We start from the raw sequence: 19,071 nt of genomic DNA on the forward strand, positions 1-19,071 counted from the left end.
AATCAGCATTACCACTACGGGGCTTTGTGTCACTATACTCATAAGCTTGCTGTGTTTGAATTGAGTATTTACTGGTTGTCCTACTAAGCGCAGGGCATCGAGTAGTCAACAGTCCTTTGCAACAAGAACGATACATGTGTACAAAACAACCGAGCAGGTAGTTCCTAGCGTCCATGGCCAACTCGTTCCTCGCAACATACCGGAAGACTTTAGGTTGACGCCAGACGCAATACGCAAACGCTTTCTCACTTCCACCAAGATCAAGAATACACAGCAAACCCTCCTACACTCACACTGCTAGGAACTTGTCCATCACAGCCCTCCCTCTCTTGGTCGGTCATCACAAATATCACCTCCTTGGCACCAGAGATCTGTTTAAAGCCAACACGGAAGCTCCCCACGTTCAAGATGCGCCCTCTCTCTCACTGGAACGTCACGCGCCAGACAGTCCGGGTCAAAGCCCTTTACCGTGACCTTGGCCACACCCATCACCTTACTCTCCGTAACGTAACCCGGCATAAAGGGCGACGACACCGGCATATCTCCCGACGCAACAACAGGGTAAAGCTCTAGTAGAAAGGACGTCAACAATCTCGCTTTGACCGCATCATTATCGCAACCCAGTGCTTCATTACGGCTGCTATTGAAATGCTCTTGCACAATCCTCCTGACCTGCACGACCAACTCGGCAGGCTTCCCAAAATGATAAAGAAAAAGAAACGGCGTCTGGAAGCCAGGCTCTTTTCCCGGCAGATAGTACCCGCGTCGAAGTCCCGTTCAGGAGTCCCCGGGCCACGAGACCCGAGAATCTGTCCGATATTAGGTCCGGGTTGAAGTCGGCGCGGTACAACAAAGTCCGATTGAAGAGTGTGTCGACGACGGATACCGCTGCTCCAAGGACTGGCGCTGCCACGCCGAGGGTAAAGTTACCCAATGCGTACTCCAACCTGCAGCTTGCCTCACGCATTCCCTGGCCGTGGAGCTGATATTAAGGTAGTCTTGGGCATGACAATGAAGCCCATCTTCTCATGAGTCTTGACCAAGCGGTGCACATCACTGGCTCGACAGTCGGGTAGCTAGCCATCTTGCGGCCAGAGTACCTATAATCTGTGCCAGTTCCCGCGGCGAGGTGAGCGCAATCAGGGGGAACAGAGTGTGAGATGTGTTCCAGATACATTAGAAGCTATCGAATGCGGATGAGGATTGTCTGTTTATTGCAACAGCGCGTTATCCGTGGCGTTGTTCGGTGAAAGAACGTGTATGAGAGACTTCGAAGGAACTCGCTCGTGTCCTTCGAAAGCACCGTACGGCCTAGTCTCTCCTCTCTTACAGACTATTAGTCGCCGCAACGACCTTCTCAAAGATCGGCACCGGTATATTCCGCTTATGCTATTGCAAGCTCGACCAAACGAAACGCACGAGATCCCACGATGGATTAAGACCAGAGACTTTGGCGTGAAACGCACGATGGCCCCGACCCGCGACGGTTGACTGTTATCTGGCCTATTCCAGTGCTCGGCCACAGGCACCATATTCTAGCTATCTAGTTCGGAGCGACTGGCGTCTATTCCGTTGACATTTCTTCTAATAAAATACGCGATCCTTCATGGCTATCGCGATCGCTAAGGCGTCTTACTGGAAAGCCGAGCACTTGAACTGGCTGGGACCAAAACTGCTCCGCCGCGTAACGTTCACAAACTCCCGTTTCTCAGCGTAGTCTGCAGGCATCTCGTCGTCGGTAAAGGAATGTTCCGAGCTGTCTGGTTAGTTCAGCACCAGTGTCGGCGAAGAGTCTTCGGGGAACGTATACCGTCCGGGGGAACGTCGCTTGCGTAAAGGCCAGCTCAGGTCGTACGCCGTTGACGAGCGGCGTGCTAAAGGAGCCAAGAAACTCGTGTCACTGGCGCCCTTTACACGTCGGAGGGACTTCGGCTCCCTGAGCGTATGGCATTCCGCAAAGACCTTGCACACGACGGACATGATGCAGAAATTCCTGTAGCTGCCGGCCGAGCTCCCGAATTCCGGAGTCGTGGAGCAGTAATACGCCCGGGTCAGTTCAGCTTACTTGGATATTCAGCCGGCCAGGGAGTAGCCCGCGACTTGGATGGCAACTTTAGCCATGCCAAAGGTGACTGAGGCTCCGGCGAAGACATCAACAGGGCTGCCGTTGTGTGCTGTGCTTATGAAAATGTTAACGTGCTGCCTTATAGAGCCGAGGATTCCAGAACACGATGCCAATACTGCACACCATCCATTCTCCATCATCTGACCTAGCACTCGAAAATTGTCATCAAATCTGGGATCGGCTTCAGGGCGGAAATATCGGATGATCATGGCAAAAGTCTCCCAGCCAAGTGCCGAAATTGCTTTGGATGATGAGACGTGTATTGTAATGTAGAATAACCTTCTGCGGGCATGCTATGTAACATCCGCTAGCCAACCTGTTCCTTGACCGTCCAGCTTCAAGCTTGCGGGAGATCCTTCATGTTAGGTTCCACTTCACGTTCACTCTGCCCTCCTGACGTGTTGTTCAACTAGTCTCAATAGAACCCTTTCGTTCGTGTTCGTATCCCGCAGCTTCATTGCATATATAACCAAGATTAGGATGCCTCTGACGGCTCGACTTTCTAGGCCTTTCCAACAAGGTTCTCTTGGGCTCCGTGTCCGGAATTATGGGGTTCATGTCTAATAACAATTATACATACTGCCGATCAGCATCGCAAGAGGAACTTAACTTTCGTCTTATGGAATTAAGGGGAGAGCCTTAGGTTTAGATGGATCAACTGCTTGCTCAAGCTATCAAAATTAGTATGCAAAGGAAAGACCAGGTCAAGACGGTAACATACTAGCCGAGCGAGACATACATAAAAGCGGTACGACTGCCTAAAAATCCGAGTTAAATGGGTTAATTGATCTTCCAGACTTGCTGTTGATGGAACCTAATGAGCCTTGCTCTCAGTCATCCACAGTTTTCATGCTGTTGCGCGAAGCGGGGCCGTCCTGAGGGCGGCCCGATCCCGAACTCCCATGAAAAGCTTCACCCGGGCTGGACATCCGCTCAGCTGCAAAGCGCAAGTTTGATGACGGACATGGCCGAAACTGACCGTGCGAAGCTTCAAGAAACCCCCCGAATCATGAGATGGATGCCTTCCCGGAGCACAACCCACCTATGAGTTCTGGGGCTCTGTTGTGGTTCTAGCTTCTGTTCCTTAGCTTATGCGGGGTTCGTAGCTTACTGGATGATTGCTGGGGATCCCAGCCAACATGATCCTTGAACAAGCTGCGGAGGGGGCACAGGGAGCAACTCCCTTTCTTCGGTCGCTGATCGGACGATAATAGCCTTACTCCTGCTGTAGACGCCCACCTCGCAAACCCCTCTCGTCAACGTCTGTCTTAATCCAACAACGACTGATCATCGCCCATCCAGCTCACTGTCATCCTCGGCCGGACATTCGCTTAGTCGAGAGCTTCTCGCATGGCACGAAATCTCTCAAATAGCCGTCTCAAATGGTGACATCGCCCCATGAATACGACCGCGCTACAATCCGTCTCTCAAGGCATAACAGCGACTGCGCCGCTGCCGGAGGGTGTGCCGGGCAAAAAGTCAACGAAGAAACGCGTCAGGAACTTTTCCGCCGATGACCGCGCCGCCCATCGCATTTTTGAAAGGGGTCGTCGCGAAGCCTTCAAGGAACGCTTGATTGTGAGCATTGACGGGCGAGACAAAAGCAGCTGTTAACTTTGTACCCAGACTGATCATCCAATCCACAGGAACTCGCCGGCCAGCTACCAGTCCTTGCAGACACTGATCCCGAGCGGCTGTCGAAGCATGTCGTCGTTAATGAGAGCATTGCCCGGCACAAGCTCCTGGAGAACCGATGCGTTGACGCTCTTCGAGATATTGAGTCCTTGCTACGAGAGCGCGATGAGCTGTTGGCAGAAATCAATGTCTGGAGAGGCAACGCCGGCGCGAGTCCCCAGCTGCCGAAAAGCATGTCTAATATTGCGGGTCTTGTACAGACTGAGGATGAAATGCTGAGTCGCGAAGCAAAAGGCCATCCCATACGCGAAGGAAATGGTTCCAGCGAAGACAAGGGGTCTCGTGGCGGTCAAGCTCAGGCTGCGATGGCAATTGGCACCCTCCCGAGCGAACCATCTAATCTCTCGCAGCTTCTGGAAGTGGATCAGACACACGATATCAATCCAGTCCCAAACCTTGACGACTTATTGCGCGACACGTCATGGTCTCAGACTACCCAAACTCATCTACCAGTGTTCCCCCCCGCACCTCCTCTTACGAGCCCAGACGACATTCCAATCATACTGCCCCCCATCTCACAAGGTCCTCTGCCAGTGGCGACATCAGAAGCAGCCGACTATCGAATGTTCGTCGACGTAAACCCAACACAGCAGGCGCTGCTTGTCAATATGGGCACGATTCAGTTTCCTGCTCCGGACGAGAACTCCATCGAGCTACCAACCGTTCTGCTTAGGTCTGACTATCTTTCTCGAACCAACTTGGATCAAGAACCACTGCTTCAGCACTCTCAGCATTGGGTCTCTTGGCATGGATAGTCTATTCAATGCTCCGGATCCTTATGTACTCTAGCGAACGCCACTTCATGACTATTCGTACCCCGGACATACCAACGATACCGTTCATCTTAGATCTGCTTCAGGAGCTCCTGAATCTTTCCCTGACTGCTCTTCTCGCCTCCGATGAAGAGCTTCAGCGCATCTGATAGCCGAGTCGTCGTAACGAGGTCTGTCTCGATAGCCCTCTGTAGCGCAGCACCACCATCAGCAAGGTAGTCAACGTCAGTGCGGGCCAGCTTTCCGTCCCACTCGGCCGCCGCCAGAGGGTCGATGGTGGCGAGCTTCTTCAGCCGCTCAGGGGTCGGGCCGATGTCCTTGTAGACGTGAGCTGGTTTCGGCACGCCTTCGCCTGGCTGCTTGGCCCCGTCATAGGGAAGCTTGGCCAACTGGTCGAGGACGGTGTGGGATATGGTTGCAGAATGGCATCCCATTTCCCCCGCCGCCATGGCCTCTTTGGCTGAGATGAAGCTAAAGAGAATAGCTTAGCGACGCTTGGAACAATAACAGTTCCTCGTGCGCTTACCTGGCATTCTTGACGAGGGGCTGTTCTTTGCCGGTCTCTTTGTACAGCCGCTTGTATGTCTCAATGATCTGGATGATTCTTGCCGACATAGGATGTTGCGTCGCTGGGTCCTCGACATTCGGCCAGAGGGCATCCGGCTCATCGTGGGCCCGCACCTCTGCGATAGACATCAGTGAGGAACGCTCAACAAAGTAGGCGTGTGGACCCGACCATTGTAATACGGGCTGATGTACAGCATGCCTGCCTGGCTGCAAGCAATAGCTTGAGGCAGGCTGAACAGCGCTGTCCCTAGGGTGGGTATCCCTTCCGATGACAAGATCTTTGCAGCGTTCAAAGCTGGCCCGGTAGATGGTATTTTGATGCAGTATCTATCGCGTCCGATACCGGCCTTGGCAAATTCGCGATCGTAGAGGCGTGCATGATCGAGGGTCTCCTGTGTCTTGTACGCGTTGGACGGGAGAGTTTGCAAGAGGACTCGGCCGCGAATAGAGTTGACGTTTTTCTTGCACATGAGAACGGCCTGGCAATTTGGGGTCAGCTCACTGTATTATGGCACCAGGAATTGGTTCAGTGCAGACCATGCGAGTGTAGATGGCAAGCCACCCTTCATTCTTCAGTTCCTTTGCAGTCTCGAGGAAAAGATCCCTGTTCGATTCATGGCCGAGCTGGATATCAACCCAGAGCTGGTTGCTGGTCTGGTCGTGGGGGACGATGGGCATGCTCTTGATGTACTCAGGATCCATCCAATCGACATCGACGTTTACTATGTTATGTTGATGAGTTCCCAGGCTTCTATGAGGGCGACCTAAGGTAGGCGCAAGTCTTCACTTACTCTGTTCCTCAAGCTTCTCAAGCCATGTAATTGCGCCCTGGCTTCCCATGATTGCGGATCAGAGGTAAATTTTGCGAGATTTCGAGGCAGTAACGTTCTCTTTCTTGGAGTTCTCAGCGATTCGACCTTTACATCTAGTGTTGGAATCCAAGCGAAATCTCCTTTAATAGGAAATAACTCCAGTCAAATGTTTCGACATTGCCAACTCTAGAATGACTGTCTAATGCCCTGCATGTGGCGGCATCTTCGCAGTCGTCACTAGACTTATCGGTGGTCCCATTCCGAACACTGTAGGACCAATCATGCGAACATGCTTCTGGACCCCCAGGATGCCACACGCAGGTCAACGTGAGGCAACACGCAGGGCACTGTTGACCCCGCACCGTGGGGGCCTTTACCCTTGCTCATCGTCTGTTCATATCGGTGATCGGGGTGGGAGGCGGCAGAGAGGATACTCTGGGGTAAATCTACCATAATACGATTGTAGGTACTAGGGACCATTTTTCCGGGTGCTGGCGCCCCCACCTCGTTTTTGAACCTAGTGTAGACGTCGTCAATGGTGTGTCTTCATACTTAATGGAATTGCCCTGAACATGTCTGATCAGACTTTGATGAGCTGCGAAGTTGTAATAGTTTGAGAATACCAGATGACCTCTGAACTCAGTTTGAATACGCTCATTACTACTCTGATACTAACTATCCCCGAGAACCTCGACTCTTCCAATCGGGCGAAAGAACTTTCATTTATCGGGGCTACGCGGCCGCCTCCCCAACAGCCTAGCCTCAAGGTTCCAAGACCAACAACTTTCCATACACATCGCCCTGCACAGGCAAGAGAAACTAGCGCGTCTTAGCATGTTACCCAAACTTTAGAGTTCATGGACACACACAGGGCAGCCCCGCACTTACCCCATCCCAAACAAACACCACCAGGGGATGTCCTGCACAGGGAGGTTTGCTGCAGTGTGTTTTGGTCACGGGAGCAGGCCCGAAGGATCCTCCCAGCCGTTCAAAGGCTGATAAGACCATCACTTCCGGCGTTGGTGATGAGGACCCGGTAATTTATCATCCGACCTCATGGGGAACGATGCGAGAACAGGGGGAAGAGCAACTAGGATGGGATGGATTCATTTGAATCAAGTTATAAAGGAGCCTCCATCGTGATACTTTACTACCATCCCCAGTGTTGACTTACTTCATTCTTCGATTTGGATCAGTCCTTCTTTTTTTTGGGAAAAAAAAAAGTCCAAAGGAGTCAGCCACGATGTCTCGCGTATCCGATGTCGAGGGGGACGTCAAGTCAAAACTTGACGTCAGCCATGTTGAGCACACAGAAGCGGACTATAGCCGCAACATCGATGCAAAGTAAGCCGTCATTCACTCATATATCTTACGTCAATAGCAATTGACCACGGTCAGTAGAATCCGTAATCCACTCATCGGAGTCTCCAATTCAGATCTCCGAGTCCAAGTGTCTGGATTCTGCCGCGAGTATGGCTTCCACGAACAAGAAGATGTCTTTTATCGCGGCGCGATCGCAGCCCAGAATCCGGAGACGTACGATTCGTTCGAAGAACTCACTGAGGACGACAAAAATGTGCTCCGCCGGGAGGTCACCCACAAATGGCATCTTCCACGGGACCTCTACTGGAGCATCGCCCTCTGCTCACTCGGCTCTGCCATTCAGGGATGGGACAATACAGGTGCCAACGGCGCCAACCTCTCTTTCCCTCAAGAGTTCGACATCGTGGACAGGCAGGCATTAGTTGGTGTCATTAACGCCGGCCCGACATTGTTCGGTCTCTTGAGCGCATGGGCTGCCGATCCAATCAACGACTATTTAGGCCGTCGCGGAACGATCTTCCTGACCGGCCTGTTTTGTGTGTTTCCCGTTCTTGCCCAGGCTTTCACGCAGAACTGGTGGGGCCTCTTGATTTGCCGTCTGTTCATGGGCCTAGGAATGGGAGTCAAGATTTCAACAATTCCGGTATACTCGGCCGAGGTTGCGCCTGCTGCCATTCGCGGCGGAATCGTCACGAGCTTCCAGCTGTGGGTCGCGTTTGGTATCTTCGTCGGCTTCTGCTCCAACTTGATATGGTTTCGCATCGGCGATTTAGCATGGAGATTCCAGTTGGGTGCCGCGTTTGTACCTGCTATTCCGGTTCTTATCTTTGTTTGGTTCTGCCCTGGTACGTATCGTGATCTCCAATTCTTTGCCCGAAATGTCTGACCAGAGATGCAGAATCTCCTCGTTGGTTGATGAAGAAAGGCCGCTACCAAGAGTCCTTCAAATCCTTCTGTCGCCTTCGAAATACCGAAATGATGGCTGCCAGAGACCTGTACTACGCCCATAGACAAGTCATTGAAGAGAAGGACGCGTTCGGTGGCCAGACGCTTTTACGACGAATGACCGACCTGCTTGTCATTCCCCGTCTCCGCCGTGCAACCATCGCCTCATCTTGGATAGTAATTTCGCAACAGTTCAGCGGAATCAACATCATGGCCTTTTACTCTTCGACCATCTTTGAGCAAGCTGGCTATTCCGCTCAACAATGTCTCCTCGCCTCCATGGGGTTCGGCCTCGTTATGTTCGTCTTTGCCTTCCCGGCGGTGTACATGATGGATACTTTCGGTCGAAGGAATCTCCTCCTAATCACCTTTCCAAACATGGCTTGGTGTCTGTTGGCCTCGGGCCTTTGCTTTCTTATCAATCAGGGCTCAAGTGCAAGAGTACCACTCATTGCATTCTTCATCTATCTATTCACTGCGATGTACGGGCCAGGTCAGTGAAAATAGCAGATTCCCATTCCAACCCCCCCCCCCCCAAAAAAAAAACAACAACAACAACGAATAGCTAAAACACGAACAGGCATGGGCCCCCTCCCATCCATTTACTTTTCAGAAGCTTTCCCTTTGTCCCATCGGGAGATCGGCTCAGCATTTACGATCTGCGTCAACAACGCGGTTGGCAGTGTTCTCACGTTAACCTTCCCCGGACTTTTGCACAAGATTGGGCCGACTGGGGCATTTTGCTTCTATGCCGGTCTTAACTTGCTCGCTTTCATCGTCATCTTCTTCCTCATTCCTGAGACCAAGCAAGTCACTCTCCACACCGCTCAGAAAGCCAAATGCAACTGCTGACTCGTAGTACCAGACAACGGACACTCGAAGAGCTAGACTACATCTTTGGAGTTCCCACACATCGCCATGCTGCCTATCAGGTCCGTACATGGCTACCATGGTTTGTGAGGAGATACGTTCTTTTCCAGAGAAACGCTAAGCTCGAACCACTCTACCATCTCGAGTGAGGAAAGACATCGAGGGCTGTTGCAATGGATGGAGGAATTCCGTAGAGAGGTAGCCTAATTACATGATCTGTAGCATTGCGAACGAATAATACATAACTCCAAGGAGATTATTCTCCTCAGAAATATTGATCACGAAGCTCCCAAGGTCTTTTGATGAGGTACCTTCCCATGTCGGTTCAAGATTGAACAGTTTGCCAAGATCTCAGTCTTAGCAAGGTGGCTGCTTCTATGCATGATTGTTTGAATGTGAGGACACAGGCTTTTACCTAGTGTAGTGTACTCAATATTTGGGATACATATGCTAGGCAAGACTCGGATCATGATGCCTCCCCGAGGACCAGATATGCCCGCTTGTATAGGCTCGGCGGGCTTCCGAGTGACTGTAAAGTTTCCCTTTCCCCATGTTTTGTTGACCTTTTGGACTCGAGAGGCATAAACCGTCTCAATAACTTTGCGCTTCTCAACGTTGGCGTTATGAACCTGCTGCCTATCTCTCTGTTTCTTGACATTCGAATCGCAGCCATATGCATTCCTTTGGGCGGAAGAAACCCTTTACGTCCCAGTGTCGAATTCGAGGTTTGATCTAGGAATAAGCTGGCGAGAACATCTTGAGTAATAGGGTTGTGACGAGGCGGAGGCGATACATTCGCAGTGCTTTCGGTCTGGGGGCCGACGCTTAGAGATAGAATGAGTGTATACGCTTCCTTCGTAGAAGTGTCGGGCTCATATCGCATGGGCACGGCCATAGTTGGCGACACCGCTGTGAGAACGAGTAACACCCGGGCATGAACCATTTTGAAGTGGGGAGATTTGGGATCGTTTGCAGCATGCAGCCTAGCAGTGATGAGTTGACACATGGCCCAGAGCCATGAATGTAGCCGTCAAACCCTGTACATGCTGACAGGCTTTTCCTCTTTCATTTACCGCCCGACGTACGAGTAGTTTAGTTGAACTGGATGAGAGTTGATGTCTGAGTCTTACCTTGCCAGCACATCATGCGAAAAGATGCCGGAGGTAGGAAAACTGGGAAGAGGGGTTCGTTACGAAAGACTTAGTTCCTGATGTGGGATTAACCTATTTTGATCCTGTGCCAACACCCCCTACACTCTGGATCTTACCAAAATTATAAGCGGAGGCGTCCTAGCTCTGAGTACTTTTCGCTTTCCTCGAAGACGATTTGTTCTTGCTGTATTCCCACATTTTCCTATCTCCCCGACTGTCTTCAGCTCGTGTCAACAGGCGCCTTGATAATCCTCTTGATTGCAGTGCGGTGTTACTTATCTTCAATGTCTTGTACCGCTGTTGAGGATCTCTGAAGCACGGTGCTGAAATTTGTACCAAAGGTAATGACGAAAGCAAGCTTATGATCATACTTGCCGTTCTATAACCACTAAAACGACAAAATTCCAAATTGTCTGGATTACGATTGAGCCCACGACTAAGAGAAAGATATCAATTCACCACCATTCTCTCAGTTGCAGGGACTTGATACTACATATCTTCGTCATGTAATAGACCATGCAAGGAATGAAGGACAGACAACTTTACACTCGAGGCCTTCGCTATCCGCTATGCTAGGATAGCTTTATAGAGTGTTCGTTGCTGCGGGTGTCACGTGTTGAGCACACAGTCTCTATTCACCATCTTGAACGGCTTCGGAAAAGAAGCTGGGCCAGAAGAAATCTACTCTAGTATCTTAAATCACAAGAGGTTCTTTCCGAGTAAGGAATTCCCTCATTTCCCAAATTCATTCAGGTCCTTAGGTCCATGCTGTAGATGTTCATTGGCTGAGTCGACCATGTCCAGCTGATGGTAGAATACGCAAGCAGAGTAAGAATGCATGGACCCAGTGTCACGAGGCTCCAGAAAGACCAGCTTCGTTTGTTTGTGGTTTCGCGGTGGCGGATAATGGCCTTCTCATATCTTGCTGGGATTGGAATGTCGTCAATGGTTGGCCCTGTCTCAGTGTTCTTTATGACCAGACTCCAGATTAAGCTTTGGCCAAATCTTGGAAAGAAGTAATCCACAAAAAGACGAGAGAAGAAGGTCTCTTTGATAGATGCTGCTGTGGTTCGGCATCCCTGATTGACGGCATCCTCAACACGGCTGAAGCGTTTGGCCTGAACTTCCGCAAAAACAGACTCGATGTCGTCTTCATTAAGATTTTCTTTAGACGTTTGATTGGCCATCCTCCGTCTGAGTGTGTTCACAAGAACAGCGGCAGTCTCCATGGCGCCATTGCCGCCTTGAGCACTGATGGGATGGACCTACGATGATGGAGTTGTTTAGTTCTTGTTGCACTAGAAGGAGTCCGACTCTCGCTTACTTTATGAGCGGCGTCGCCGATCGTAATGATTCTCCGAAAATGCCATTGGGGAAAGACATGATCCTCCAGGGCCACCAGAGTCGAGTGCAGTCTGTGGGCGTATATCTCACCGAATGTAGTTGTCTCTGTAACCTGATCATCAAAGTGATTCTCTGCTAGAGCGCGCTCGTCTTCCTTTGTAAACTTGGGAATGGATTTGCCACATGTCCTGTCCAACGATGTGAACAAAAACCAGTACAGACGGCTGTCGGGGGCAGATAACATCATGTAGTTACAGCTCTTGAAGAACGAGTTGACTTGAATTGCATTGCCGGTCAATCCCGCAGGTCGTTTCGATATTCCAAAGATGCATTTTGATTCCGACTGCAGACCTGTGTATAAGTCAGAAACAGCGAAATAGTGCCTTAAAGAGTCAGAAGGACAAACCGTCAATCGCATCTGCTTTGAACAGACCAGAACGGGACTCTTGCGAAAGACGCCACATCTCACTTCTAATCGCGCTGTGGACGCCATCAGCTCCGACAACGATGTCCCCAGAGTAGACGGCGCCATCTTGTGTATGAACAGTGACGTGTTCACCCGACAGATCCACAGTTACAACCATTTTGTTGGTCAAAACTCGGTCCTTGAACATGAGCTTATCAAAAAGAACATGTAGAAGGGTTTTGCGGTCGATGAATATCTGAGGGTAGCCAAGTCTAAACAGAACAGGAGCCATTAGTTCTTAGTCTTGAGAGACCTATGAGTTAAGTTCAATAACCAGTTGGCGTACCTATCTTCAAGCTGTTGTGAGAAAGAGACAGGCTGCGTATCAGTCCAAGTCTTTCCGCTGAACAAGCGCATACTGGTGCGGTAGTAGACATCTCCGGCGGCCTTCCTAATTTTCTCGTAACAGCCCAATTGGTCCAGAATGCGCAGACCGCTGGGAAGAAGACCGATGCTAGCTCCAAGTTGAGGCGCGATTATGCTATGCCGCTCCAGAAGAATATATTCGATATCGAATCGTTCGAGCATGTTGGCAAGCGACAGCCCGGATATGCTGCCGCCGACAATAATTATCTTAAGTCCCATATTGACTGTTCTGCAGCAGACAATGCAGTTGAAAGATTCTCATGGTTCGAATAGTCAGTTATTGTTTTCATCGTGGGAGGAATGTGGACTATAAGAGAAGTCAGAGGAATTTTCAAGCACTACCAGACACCTCACAGGACGAACCATAGAAAAAATGATCCACAAATCTTCAGTTTGCGGCGAGACCAGTCACCGTAACAACTCCTCGGGGGCCGGAACCTGCGGAGCCCCGACTCGGGAGACCGACGGAAGCCAAGTGGGTCTAAAATGGGAAATTGACGGCGAGTGACTCAACTTGGGCTCAAAACGTTTTCAGGGTTTTTTTAGATCGAGCCGCCCCAAGATCAATGCTAAAAGGGTCGGTGGGGTGGTGGGTTTCAGCCACGACTTAAGCCTTCTATGACGACAAATTAGTTACAGCGGGTATGGACTGTGAAGTTTGGTCCGTTTGCATTCACTACATGCCGCGTTTCCAATGCCCCTTCCAGTAAATGATGAAAAGCAACTGCTACAACTGTTGTCATCGTCTAATCGGCAACAGGATGCCAACGAGTCGGTCACTTGGTAGTTGCAAACCCCCTTCTTCAACCAAGGCATCTTCAATGTCTCCTGAACACCGTCCTACAACAAAAGGCATGGATACTGAGCATGGATATGAGGACGAAGTCGAGGCCGCCTCTTCATCATCTTTGCAGGCCACCTCTCAAAGAGCTGTCAGTTTCAACCTGGGTTCCGGAATAAGCGCCGATGTTGGTCGCATTAGCTAAAATCTCAGAAGTGTGATACCTGCCGCGCCCGGAAGGTAAGGCAAACATTTCGACCCATGCTTTTGAAAGTCCCCATACTTCCGTCATGATGCGTCTGTTTAAATAACGATGAGCCATGGCTAACGAACATCTGGCTTTAGATTCGCTGCAATAGAGAACGCCCATGCTCACATTGTGTGAGTAACAATGTCGAATGTACACAAACCGATATCATTAGACCACGGATCAAACACAAACGAGTTTTGTTGACTTCACAATAGTAAGCTTAATTTCCCAAGGTCTTTGAATGCTTCAAAAACGCAAATACGTACGATCCAGTCTGACATTTAGTCTGTGTATCAGTGAGCAGAAGATTGACCAAATTGACTCCCGTCTTAACGAAGCTATTGGTCTGCTCAAAGGCCTCCACGAAACACTCAAGACTAGCCCCGGTGCGCCCTATATTATTACGCCAAAACCTACTAGCATGTTCCGTTCAACAGAGCCAAAATCTAGTTCCATAACGGTCGTTGAAGGAGAGTCTTCGCTTGCTGCCCAATTTTCCTTTGCGGAAGATTTTATACGGAAGGTTGCGAAGACTGACCCCCTTCAAACCTCTGGCTTGGAAATGGGGGAGAGCCTTGAGAACCTTTCTCAGATAGTAGCTGCTTACAAGCAACAACTTGTCTCCGAAGAAACGAACTACCCCAACGCTCGACCTACTAAACGCCCATGCCTCCATACGTGGGAGTTGCCTCCGATAGAAGAAAGTGTTGCGGTAATTCGTGTTGCCAAATGTAAGTGATCGAGCCCTAGTTCTCTCTAAGATTGACTGAAACAACTGCTTATATATATCCTTGTCAGCCCAACGCCTCGCCGGAACAGGTTGGATTTACGAATATCTACCGATGAACCAGTTCTCAACGATTTGTCTCGACGTCTATTTCACCGAACACTATTCTGAAATGGATTTCATTATTGTCAACGCCGGCCTTCATTCGATGTTCAAAGACTACAGCACAATAGTCATTGAGGACGAAAGGGAACGTTGTGAAAGGCACGCTCTCTTATGCTGTGCCAACCTCGAGACAGCGCTTTCCAATTTGCCGTTGCACATGCCTCCTATACCAAAAGCAATCATTGCTCTGCTTTTTGGTGTGAGTGTAGATTACATCTAGATATGACTTTGGACGCTCACCTCGCTGCAGGCTTTTCATGCCATCGAGCTCTCGAAGCCTTTTTTGGCCTGGACCCTGTCTTCAAAAGCGTCAGAGATATGCCAAACATTAGGATATCACCAAGAATCTTCCCTCAAGAGCGGAAGGGAAGAAGATGATCGTTTCACGAAATTTCTTTTCTGGAGCAACTACTTCGTTGACAAGAGCCTGTCGCTCCGCTTGGGCCGGGCGTCAACACTTCCGGAGTGGACAATAACCGTCACTAGGCCGTCATTTATGGATTCCCATCCAGAGCCCGCATTAGCCTACTTCGTGTTATGGGTGGAAGCTGCCCGATGTCAGGGAAAGATTTACGAATTGCTCTACAGTCCAGATTCAGTCGGGCAACGAGACGAAGAACGGACATCACGAGTCAAGAGTCTCATCTCTGACCTAGAGAACCTGGACAAAGCGACCTCAGAAACAAACGCAAGTAATGAAGATACGATTCAAAGCCGGAGAACTAATTCAAACTGCAGAAAAAATGGATAAAAACCGCGGCCGATACCGCCGGGCAAGACTTGATGGACTTTTACGAAACATCGGATGAGACGTTGCGTCTTTCACTACTCACATTAGTCCATCGAGCTGCGCCCCAAGATCTTGGATCTTCTATGACATTCAGTCCCGATTGCGTCAACGCTGCGCGAGCGACCATTGAAAAGCATAAGGACTGCATAGCTGTCATGAAAAGGAGTGGGGATACATACTTCCCAGCATACTTCCAATGGTAAGGACTGCTCATTTCGCGATTACAAGCGTGAATGCTGATTAGCGTAGGACTCTTTTGTTTGCGCCGTTTGTGCCATTTGTCGTGCTTTTTTGTCACGTTATTGAAACCGTCGACCAAGCAGACCTTGGTCGCCTTGGTGAATTCGTCGCGTCTATAAAAGATGCTGCTTGTGTTTCAAGTGCTGCGACTCGAGTACATCACCTATTCAATGCTCTTCATGGTATTGCATTGCGCTACATTGAATATCGATCTGTCCAATCTTATGACAACCAGCCACAGAGCGACCCCGAAATCGACTGGGTGCTTGCCACTCTGGCGCTTCCACCAAGCTGGGATGAGGGCGGTAGCCAGCAATTTCAAGAAGGCGGGTCAAATATTCTCAGAGGCAATGCGGTTGTGGACAATCGACATTGTGACGCAACAACCTTGGAGGAAACAAGCATTGGAGTTAGCGAAAATCGTTCATTGATGCGAATGGGACACCAAATGGAGTTGGAATCTTGGTTCTATAACAGTGAGGCCATGACGGGGATTTTGAAGCAATATGAGACTAAGTCCACTGAGGAAAGCTAGACAGATCTACTTTAATGGAGTGACAGAATGGTCCTCGAATACGAAGACGTATGAGTATGAATGTGGGCTTTCGATGGGTCTGGTGTGAGATTGTCCAAGAAAGTGGCTCATCGTATGGTCCTGTTGTGTTGGACGCGGAGCACTCAGCCAAAGCAGATGTGAGGCAGAAGGTTCTTGCCGTCTCTGAGGCGAAGTGGATCACGCCCGCCGAATGCCGTGAGCGGACGGACTCCATCGCCAAATGTAGGGATTAGAGGGTATGGTATTTGTTCTATGTGCTTCTCATTGAAAGGACAGACAAGAGAAGGGAGAGAGTCGACGTTGGAAAGGTATTCATTGAGGCTTTCCTTAGCTTACAGAGAAATATCATGCTTACATTCTCAGTCAGCATTCTTATATCTCTCTGTGGTCTGCGGATGCACAAATGAAAGACACAGTGGTATCCGTTATCACCTCATATATACTTCTATTCTGCTTTCATTCCAATTCATCTCCGAAAGACTTCATACGCGACGAAGGGTGACATTCGCTCTGTCAACGGGGCCTTTAAGGCCCTCCGCACTCTCGTTTGAGTACCCTTCAGGGGCCACAATTTCTGCCGTTGTTCCGACAGGCAGAGTTGCCTGGATAAGTATCACTCCAGCAGCCTCATCTACGCTGACCTCAACCTCAAGCATGCCTTGCGAAAGTTTGGTATGATAGCGAGCAGACTTGATACCGGACAACACTGGCGCAAGCTGTACTTTACTCCAACCCGGTTGCAGCGGCTTCACGCCAACCACATACTGCGGCAGAAGAAACACTGGCCAACAGGACCAAGCATGCATCAGTGAGGTGTCGTGTCCAAAGGGCTTCCCCTCGGCTGTCATCGCTTCCCAGTGCCCTCCCGAGTAGTTCGGACTTGACTTGTCCGCCATTGGACCCCACACATTTTCAATCAGTTGAATTGCTTCACGGCCCTTTTGACGTGAAAATAGCGCCTCCACGGCAAATCCTGTTGCGTAGGGACTTACAACTCCGGTACGGTCCCAATGTTGAAGCCCCTTAAAAGCTGCAGGCATCCAGCCTGGAGGTCCGGAGAGGTGAGATGCACAAAGATTGCTGTCTGCAGCAACATCAAGTGTAATGGCATAGCCGTTCGTGTCCTGACAGATTCCTTCCTCGGGCAAGGCGGATCCCATACGGATGCAGCACTTTTCAGAGTTCCATAGATTGGCTACAATACTTTTTTTCAGAGTCTCGATCTTTTCAGACAATTGGGATCTTCGGTGGTCGTCGGTGGTCATGGCCTTCACAGAGTTCAGTGCGTCGTAATATGCCAGATTCGTTGTGCCGGAGGCTCCAAAAATAGGTCCTCCAAGCGGATACCAATGCACTATGTTGTATTAGCCAGTATACCATGCAGCTGAGAGACGGGCTTTCATCATACTTGACATATCAGGCGAGACTTCGATCAGTCCCGATGACTTCTCCTGAGATTCAGCGTACTTGAGCAACTTTTCCGCCACCGGAAGATAACGACGAAGAGCTTCATAATCTCCAGAATTCATCCAATAGTCCTTGATGGCGACTACCAACAGCAAGGCGTAAGTCATAGAGTAGAATGCGTAAGTCGGAGGAGGCTCGCTCCCTTCGTGGATAGGAGCCTGAATAGGACATAGATTTCCAAGGTATCCTTCCCCGGTCTGATGGCTAGCAAGCAGCTCGATGCTTCCTGCAACAGCTCCGTTATCCATACCGATATAGGCAACGCCTCGACCTGAAACGAAGAGGTCTCCTCCGAATGTTGCTCGATCTCTCTTTGCGCCATCTATCATGCATGGTACAGCATTCGTCCCAACTTGGAAGTCTGCCAGTGTCCTCTTTTTGTTACCGTATAACAAGTCATTTTGGTAGAGACAATCTCCGTTCGCATCTCTGACATCCAAATTGCGATAGAGAGCAAGCCAGCCCTCAGGACCTCCGAAAGCTACAGAACCAGTGTTGATTCCTGAACCTCCAAGAAGAGGTCGGACCTGTACGTCTGTGATAGTTGCAACTTCTTTCTCGTTGATTATGACGGTGATCCGGTTGCCGCTCGTAATGGTAGAAATTTTGATCCATTCGCCTTGCTTTACAATTCCGTGAGCAGACCAGCTGCCAAAGGACTTGACTGGAAAAACGGCCGATACATGTGACATCCCCTCGAAGGCGCGAAGCTCTTCTTGGATAATGTCCAGGCAAAAGATGACTCCATTGGCAACCATGTGGACGCCCCAACTCGCACCTAGCTCTTCAACGAGAACCTCGAATGAAACTTCCTTGTCGCCCCATCGCGTGCCTTGGCGGCAAGGGGCCCAATGCTGACCAAGAACCCGGGTCCCTTGGTCGGTGATGTCCCATGCTGGGGCTGTCTCGCCTTTGACCACAGTGCACATATCTAGCGTGTTGACACCGTCATTCCAAATGCGGTTGAGTATTTCGTCTGAACAACTGAAAGAAGCCTTGGGTCGTAATGGTGGCCTGATTGACTGGAAACCGAGTTTGCTGATTACAAGAGTGGCATTGGAAGTGATAAGAATAATTTTCAAGTACCTCTGAGATCGTTGCGCGAGTCTTGTTTTGATAGTTTGCTGCGATTCTGATGGTGTTATAGTCATTGAAATATTGCGATAACAGTCCATAGCATTGGAGAAGAAAAAGTAGGGGCCATCGCCTTCGAGATTGTGTTAGTTAGACGCAACAACGGTTGAAGGAGAATATCTCTACCTGTTTCGCACTCAATTCCCTCCTTAGTTTCGCTGTAAAAGATTCTCACGTTGATGGGGCCATCGCCACTCGCACGGTCAACCAAGAATGAAGGAATTCCGCCAATGCATCGGCCATAGTCGAAAGTTATTGATGCCTGTTTCGAAGATCCTTCAGATAGTCCGCCATTTGCCAGAGTGACGACCCCTGACTCATGGTCGCGCAGAGCACCATTAGAGGTCGAAACTAGCCGCGATGGCTCCAAAAGGGTGACATTTGAGAAATCCATGAGAATCTAAAGAGACGTAAGACGCACTGAATTAGAATCGTCGAACTTGCAGGAGATTTCGCCTTGAAGACAATTGACGTGCAAGCAGCCAGGTTTTGAATGCCATGCCTACATAGTAATAAGCCCGGAT

At 49.9% G+C, this 19,071-nt stretch overlaps 9 protein-coding genes across 9 annotated transcripts; 3 read left to right on the forward strand and 6 right to left on the reverse strand.

Annotated features, from left to right (window-relative positions):
• Window positions 1-292: 292 nt before the first annotated feature.
• On the reverse strand, window positions 293-762 carry BDZ83DRAFT_766769 (uncharacterized protein; the record flags this gene model as incomplete). Its single annotated transcript, XM_060515273.1, has 1 exon — window positions 293-762. A coding segment is annotated over one exon (387 nt), but the record flags the coding sequence as incomplete, so codon positions are not given.
• An 870-nt stretch (window positions 763-1,632) lies between these two features.
• On the reverse strand, window positions 1,633-1,980 carry BDZ83DRAFT_757647 (uncharacterized protein; the record flags this gene model as incomplete). Its single annotated transcript, XM_060514925.1, has 2 exons — window positions 1,633-1,756; window positions 1,811-1,980. 2 exons carry the CDS (start codon window positions 1,978-1,980, stop codon window positions 1,633-1,635), a joined length of 294 nt encoding a protein of 97 aa, XP_060358695.1.
• Window positions 1,981-3,610: 1,630 nt separating this feature from the next.
• On the forward strand, window positions 3,611-3,999 carry BDZ83DRAFT_561321 (uncharacterized protein; the record flags this gene model as incomplete). The annotated part of the gene is made up of 2 exons (XM_060503565.1): window positions 3,611-3,703; window positions 3,772-3,999. Coding segments are annotated over 2 exons (321 nt in total), but the record flags the coding sequence as incomplete, so codon positions are not given.
• A 665-nt stretch (window positions 4,000-4,664) lies between these two features.
• BDZ83DRAFT_657170 (uncharacterized protein) lies at window positions 4,665-6,000 on the reverse strand (the record flags this gene model as incomplete). Its single annotated transcript, XM_060510939.1, has 5 exons — window positions 4,665-5,064; window positions 5,120-5,276; window positions 5,330-5,639; window positions 5,698-5,882; window positions 5,952-6,000. 5 exons carry the CDS (start codon window positions 5,998-6,000, stop codon window positions 4,665-4,667), a joined length of 1,101 nt encoding a protein of 366 aa, XP_060358697.1.
• Window positions 6,001-7,010: 1,010 nt separating this feature from the next.
• On the forward strand, window positions 7,011-9,288 carry BDZ83DRAFT_134654 (membrane transporter D1). Its single transcript, XM_060501240.1, has 5 exons — window positions 7,011-7,316; window positions 7,374-8,140; window positions 8,194-8,733; window positions 8,821-9,046; window positions 9,106-9,288. Exons 1-5 carry the CDS (start codon window positions 7,216-7,218, stop codon window positions 9,257-9,259), a joined length of 1,788 nt encoding a protein of 595 aa, XP_060358698.1. The 5' UTR covers window positions 7,011-7,215; the 3' UTR covers window positions 9,260-9,288.
• Window positions 9,289-9,424: 136 nt separating this feature from the next.
• Window positions 9,425-10,258, reverse strand: BDZ83DRAFT_134770 (uncharacterized protein). The gene has a single exon (XM_060501241.1). The coding sequence runs from the start codon at window positions 10,114-10,116 to the stop codon at window positions 9,577-9,579; it is 540 nt and encodes a 179-aa protein (XP_060358699.1). The 5' UTR covers window positions 10,117-10,258; the 3' UTR covers window positions 9,425-9,576.
• A 752-nt stretch (window positions 10,259-11,010) lies between these two features.
• On the reverse strand, window positions 11,011-12,656 carry BDZ83DRAFT_757651 (uncharacterized protein; the record flags this gene model as incomplete). The annotated part of the gene is made up of 4 exons (XM_060514926.1): window positions 11,011-11,526; window positions 11,586-11,956; window positions 12,012-12,283; window positions 12,358-12,656. The coding sequence occupies 4 exons, from the start codon at window positions 12,654-12,656 to the stop codon at window positions 11,011-11,013; spliced, it is 1,458 nt and encodes a 485-aa protein (XP_060358700.1).
• A 322-nt stretch (window positions 12,657-12,978) lies between these two features.
• On the forward strand, window positions 12,979-16,367 carry BDZ83DRAFT_640928 (uncharacterized protein). The gene is made up of 9 exons (XM_060509524.1): window positions 12,979-13,143; window positions 13,198-13,369; window positions 13,435-13,458; window positions 13,564-13,682; window positions 13,766-14,199; window positions 14,267-14,559; window positions 14,611-15,048; window positions 15,099-15,349; window positions 15,400-16,367. The coding sequence occupies exons 1-9, from the start codon at window positions 13,082-13,084 to the stop codon at window positions 15,923-15,925; spliced, it is 2,319 nt and encodes a 772-aa protein (XP_060358701.1). The 5' UTR covers window positions 12,979-13,081; the 3' UTR covers window positions 15,926-16,367.
• On the reverse strand, window positions 16,368-19,003 carry BDZ83DRAFT_640942 (Six-hairpin glycosidase-like protein). The gene is made up of 3 exons (XM_060509525.1): window positions 18,674-19,003; window positions 17,355-18,620; window positions 16,368-17,300 (listed from the first exon to the last, which is right to left on the reverse strand). The coding sequence occupies exons 1-3, from the start codon at window positions 18,939-18,941 to the stop codon at window positions 16,429-16,431; spliced, it is 2,406 nt and encodes an 801-aa protein (XP_060358702.1). The 5' UTR covers window positions 18,942-19,003; the 3' UTR covers window positions 16,368-16,428.
• Window positions 19,004-19,071: the final 68 nt, after the last annotated feature.

This window comes from Colletotrichum acutatum, assembly GCF_030867785.1.
Source record: "Colletotrichum acutatum strain CBS 112980 chromosome Unknown BDZ83scaffold_176, whole genome shotgun sequence".
NCBI classification, from domain to species: Eukaryota; Fungi; Ascomycota; class Sordariomycetes; order Glomerellales; family Glomerellaceae; genus Colletotrichum; species Colletotrichum acutatum.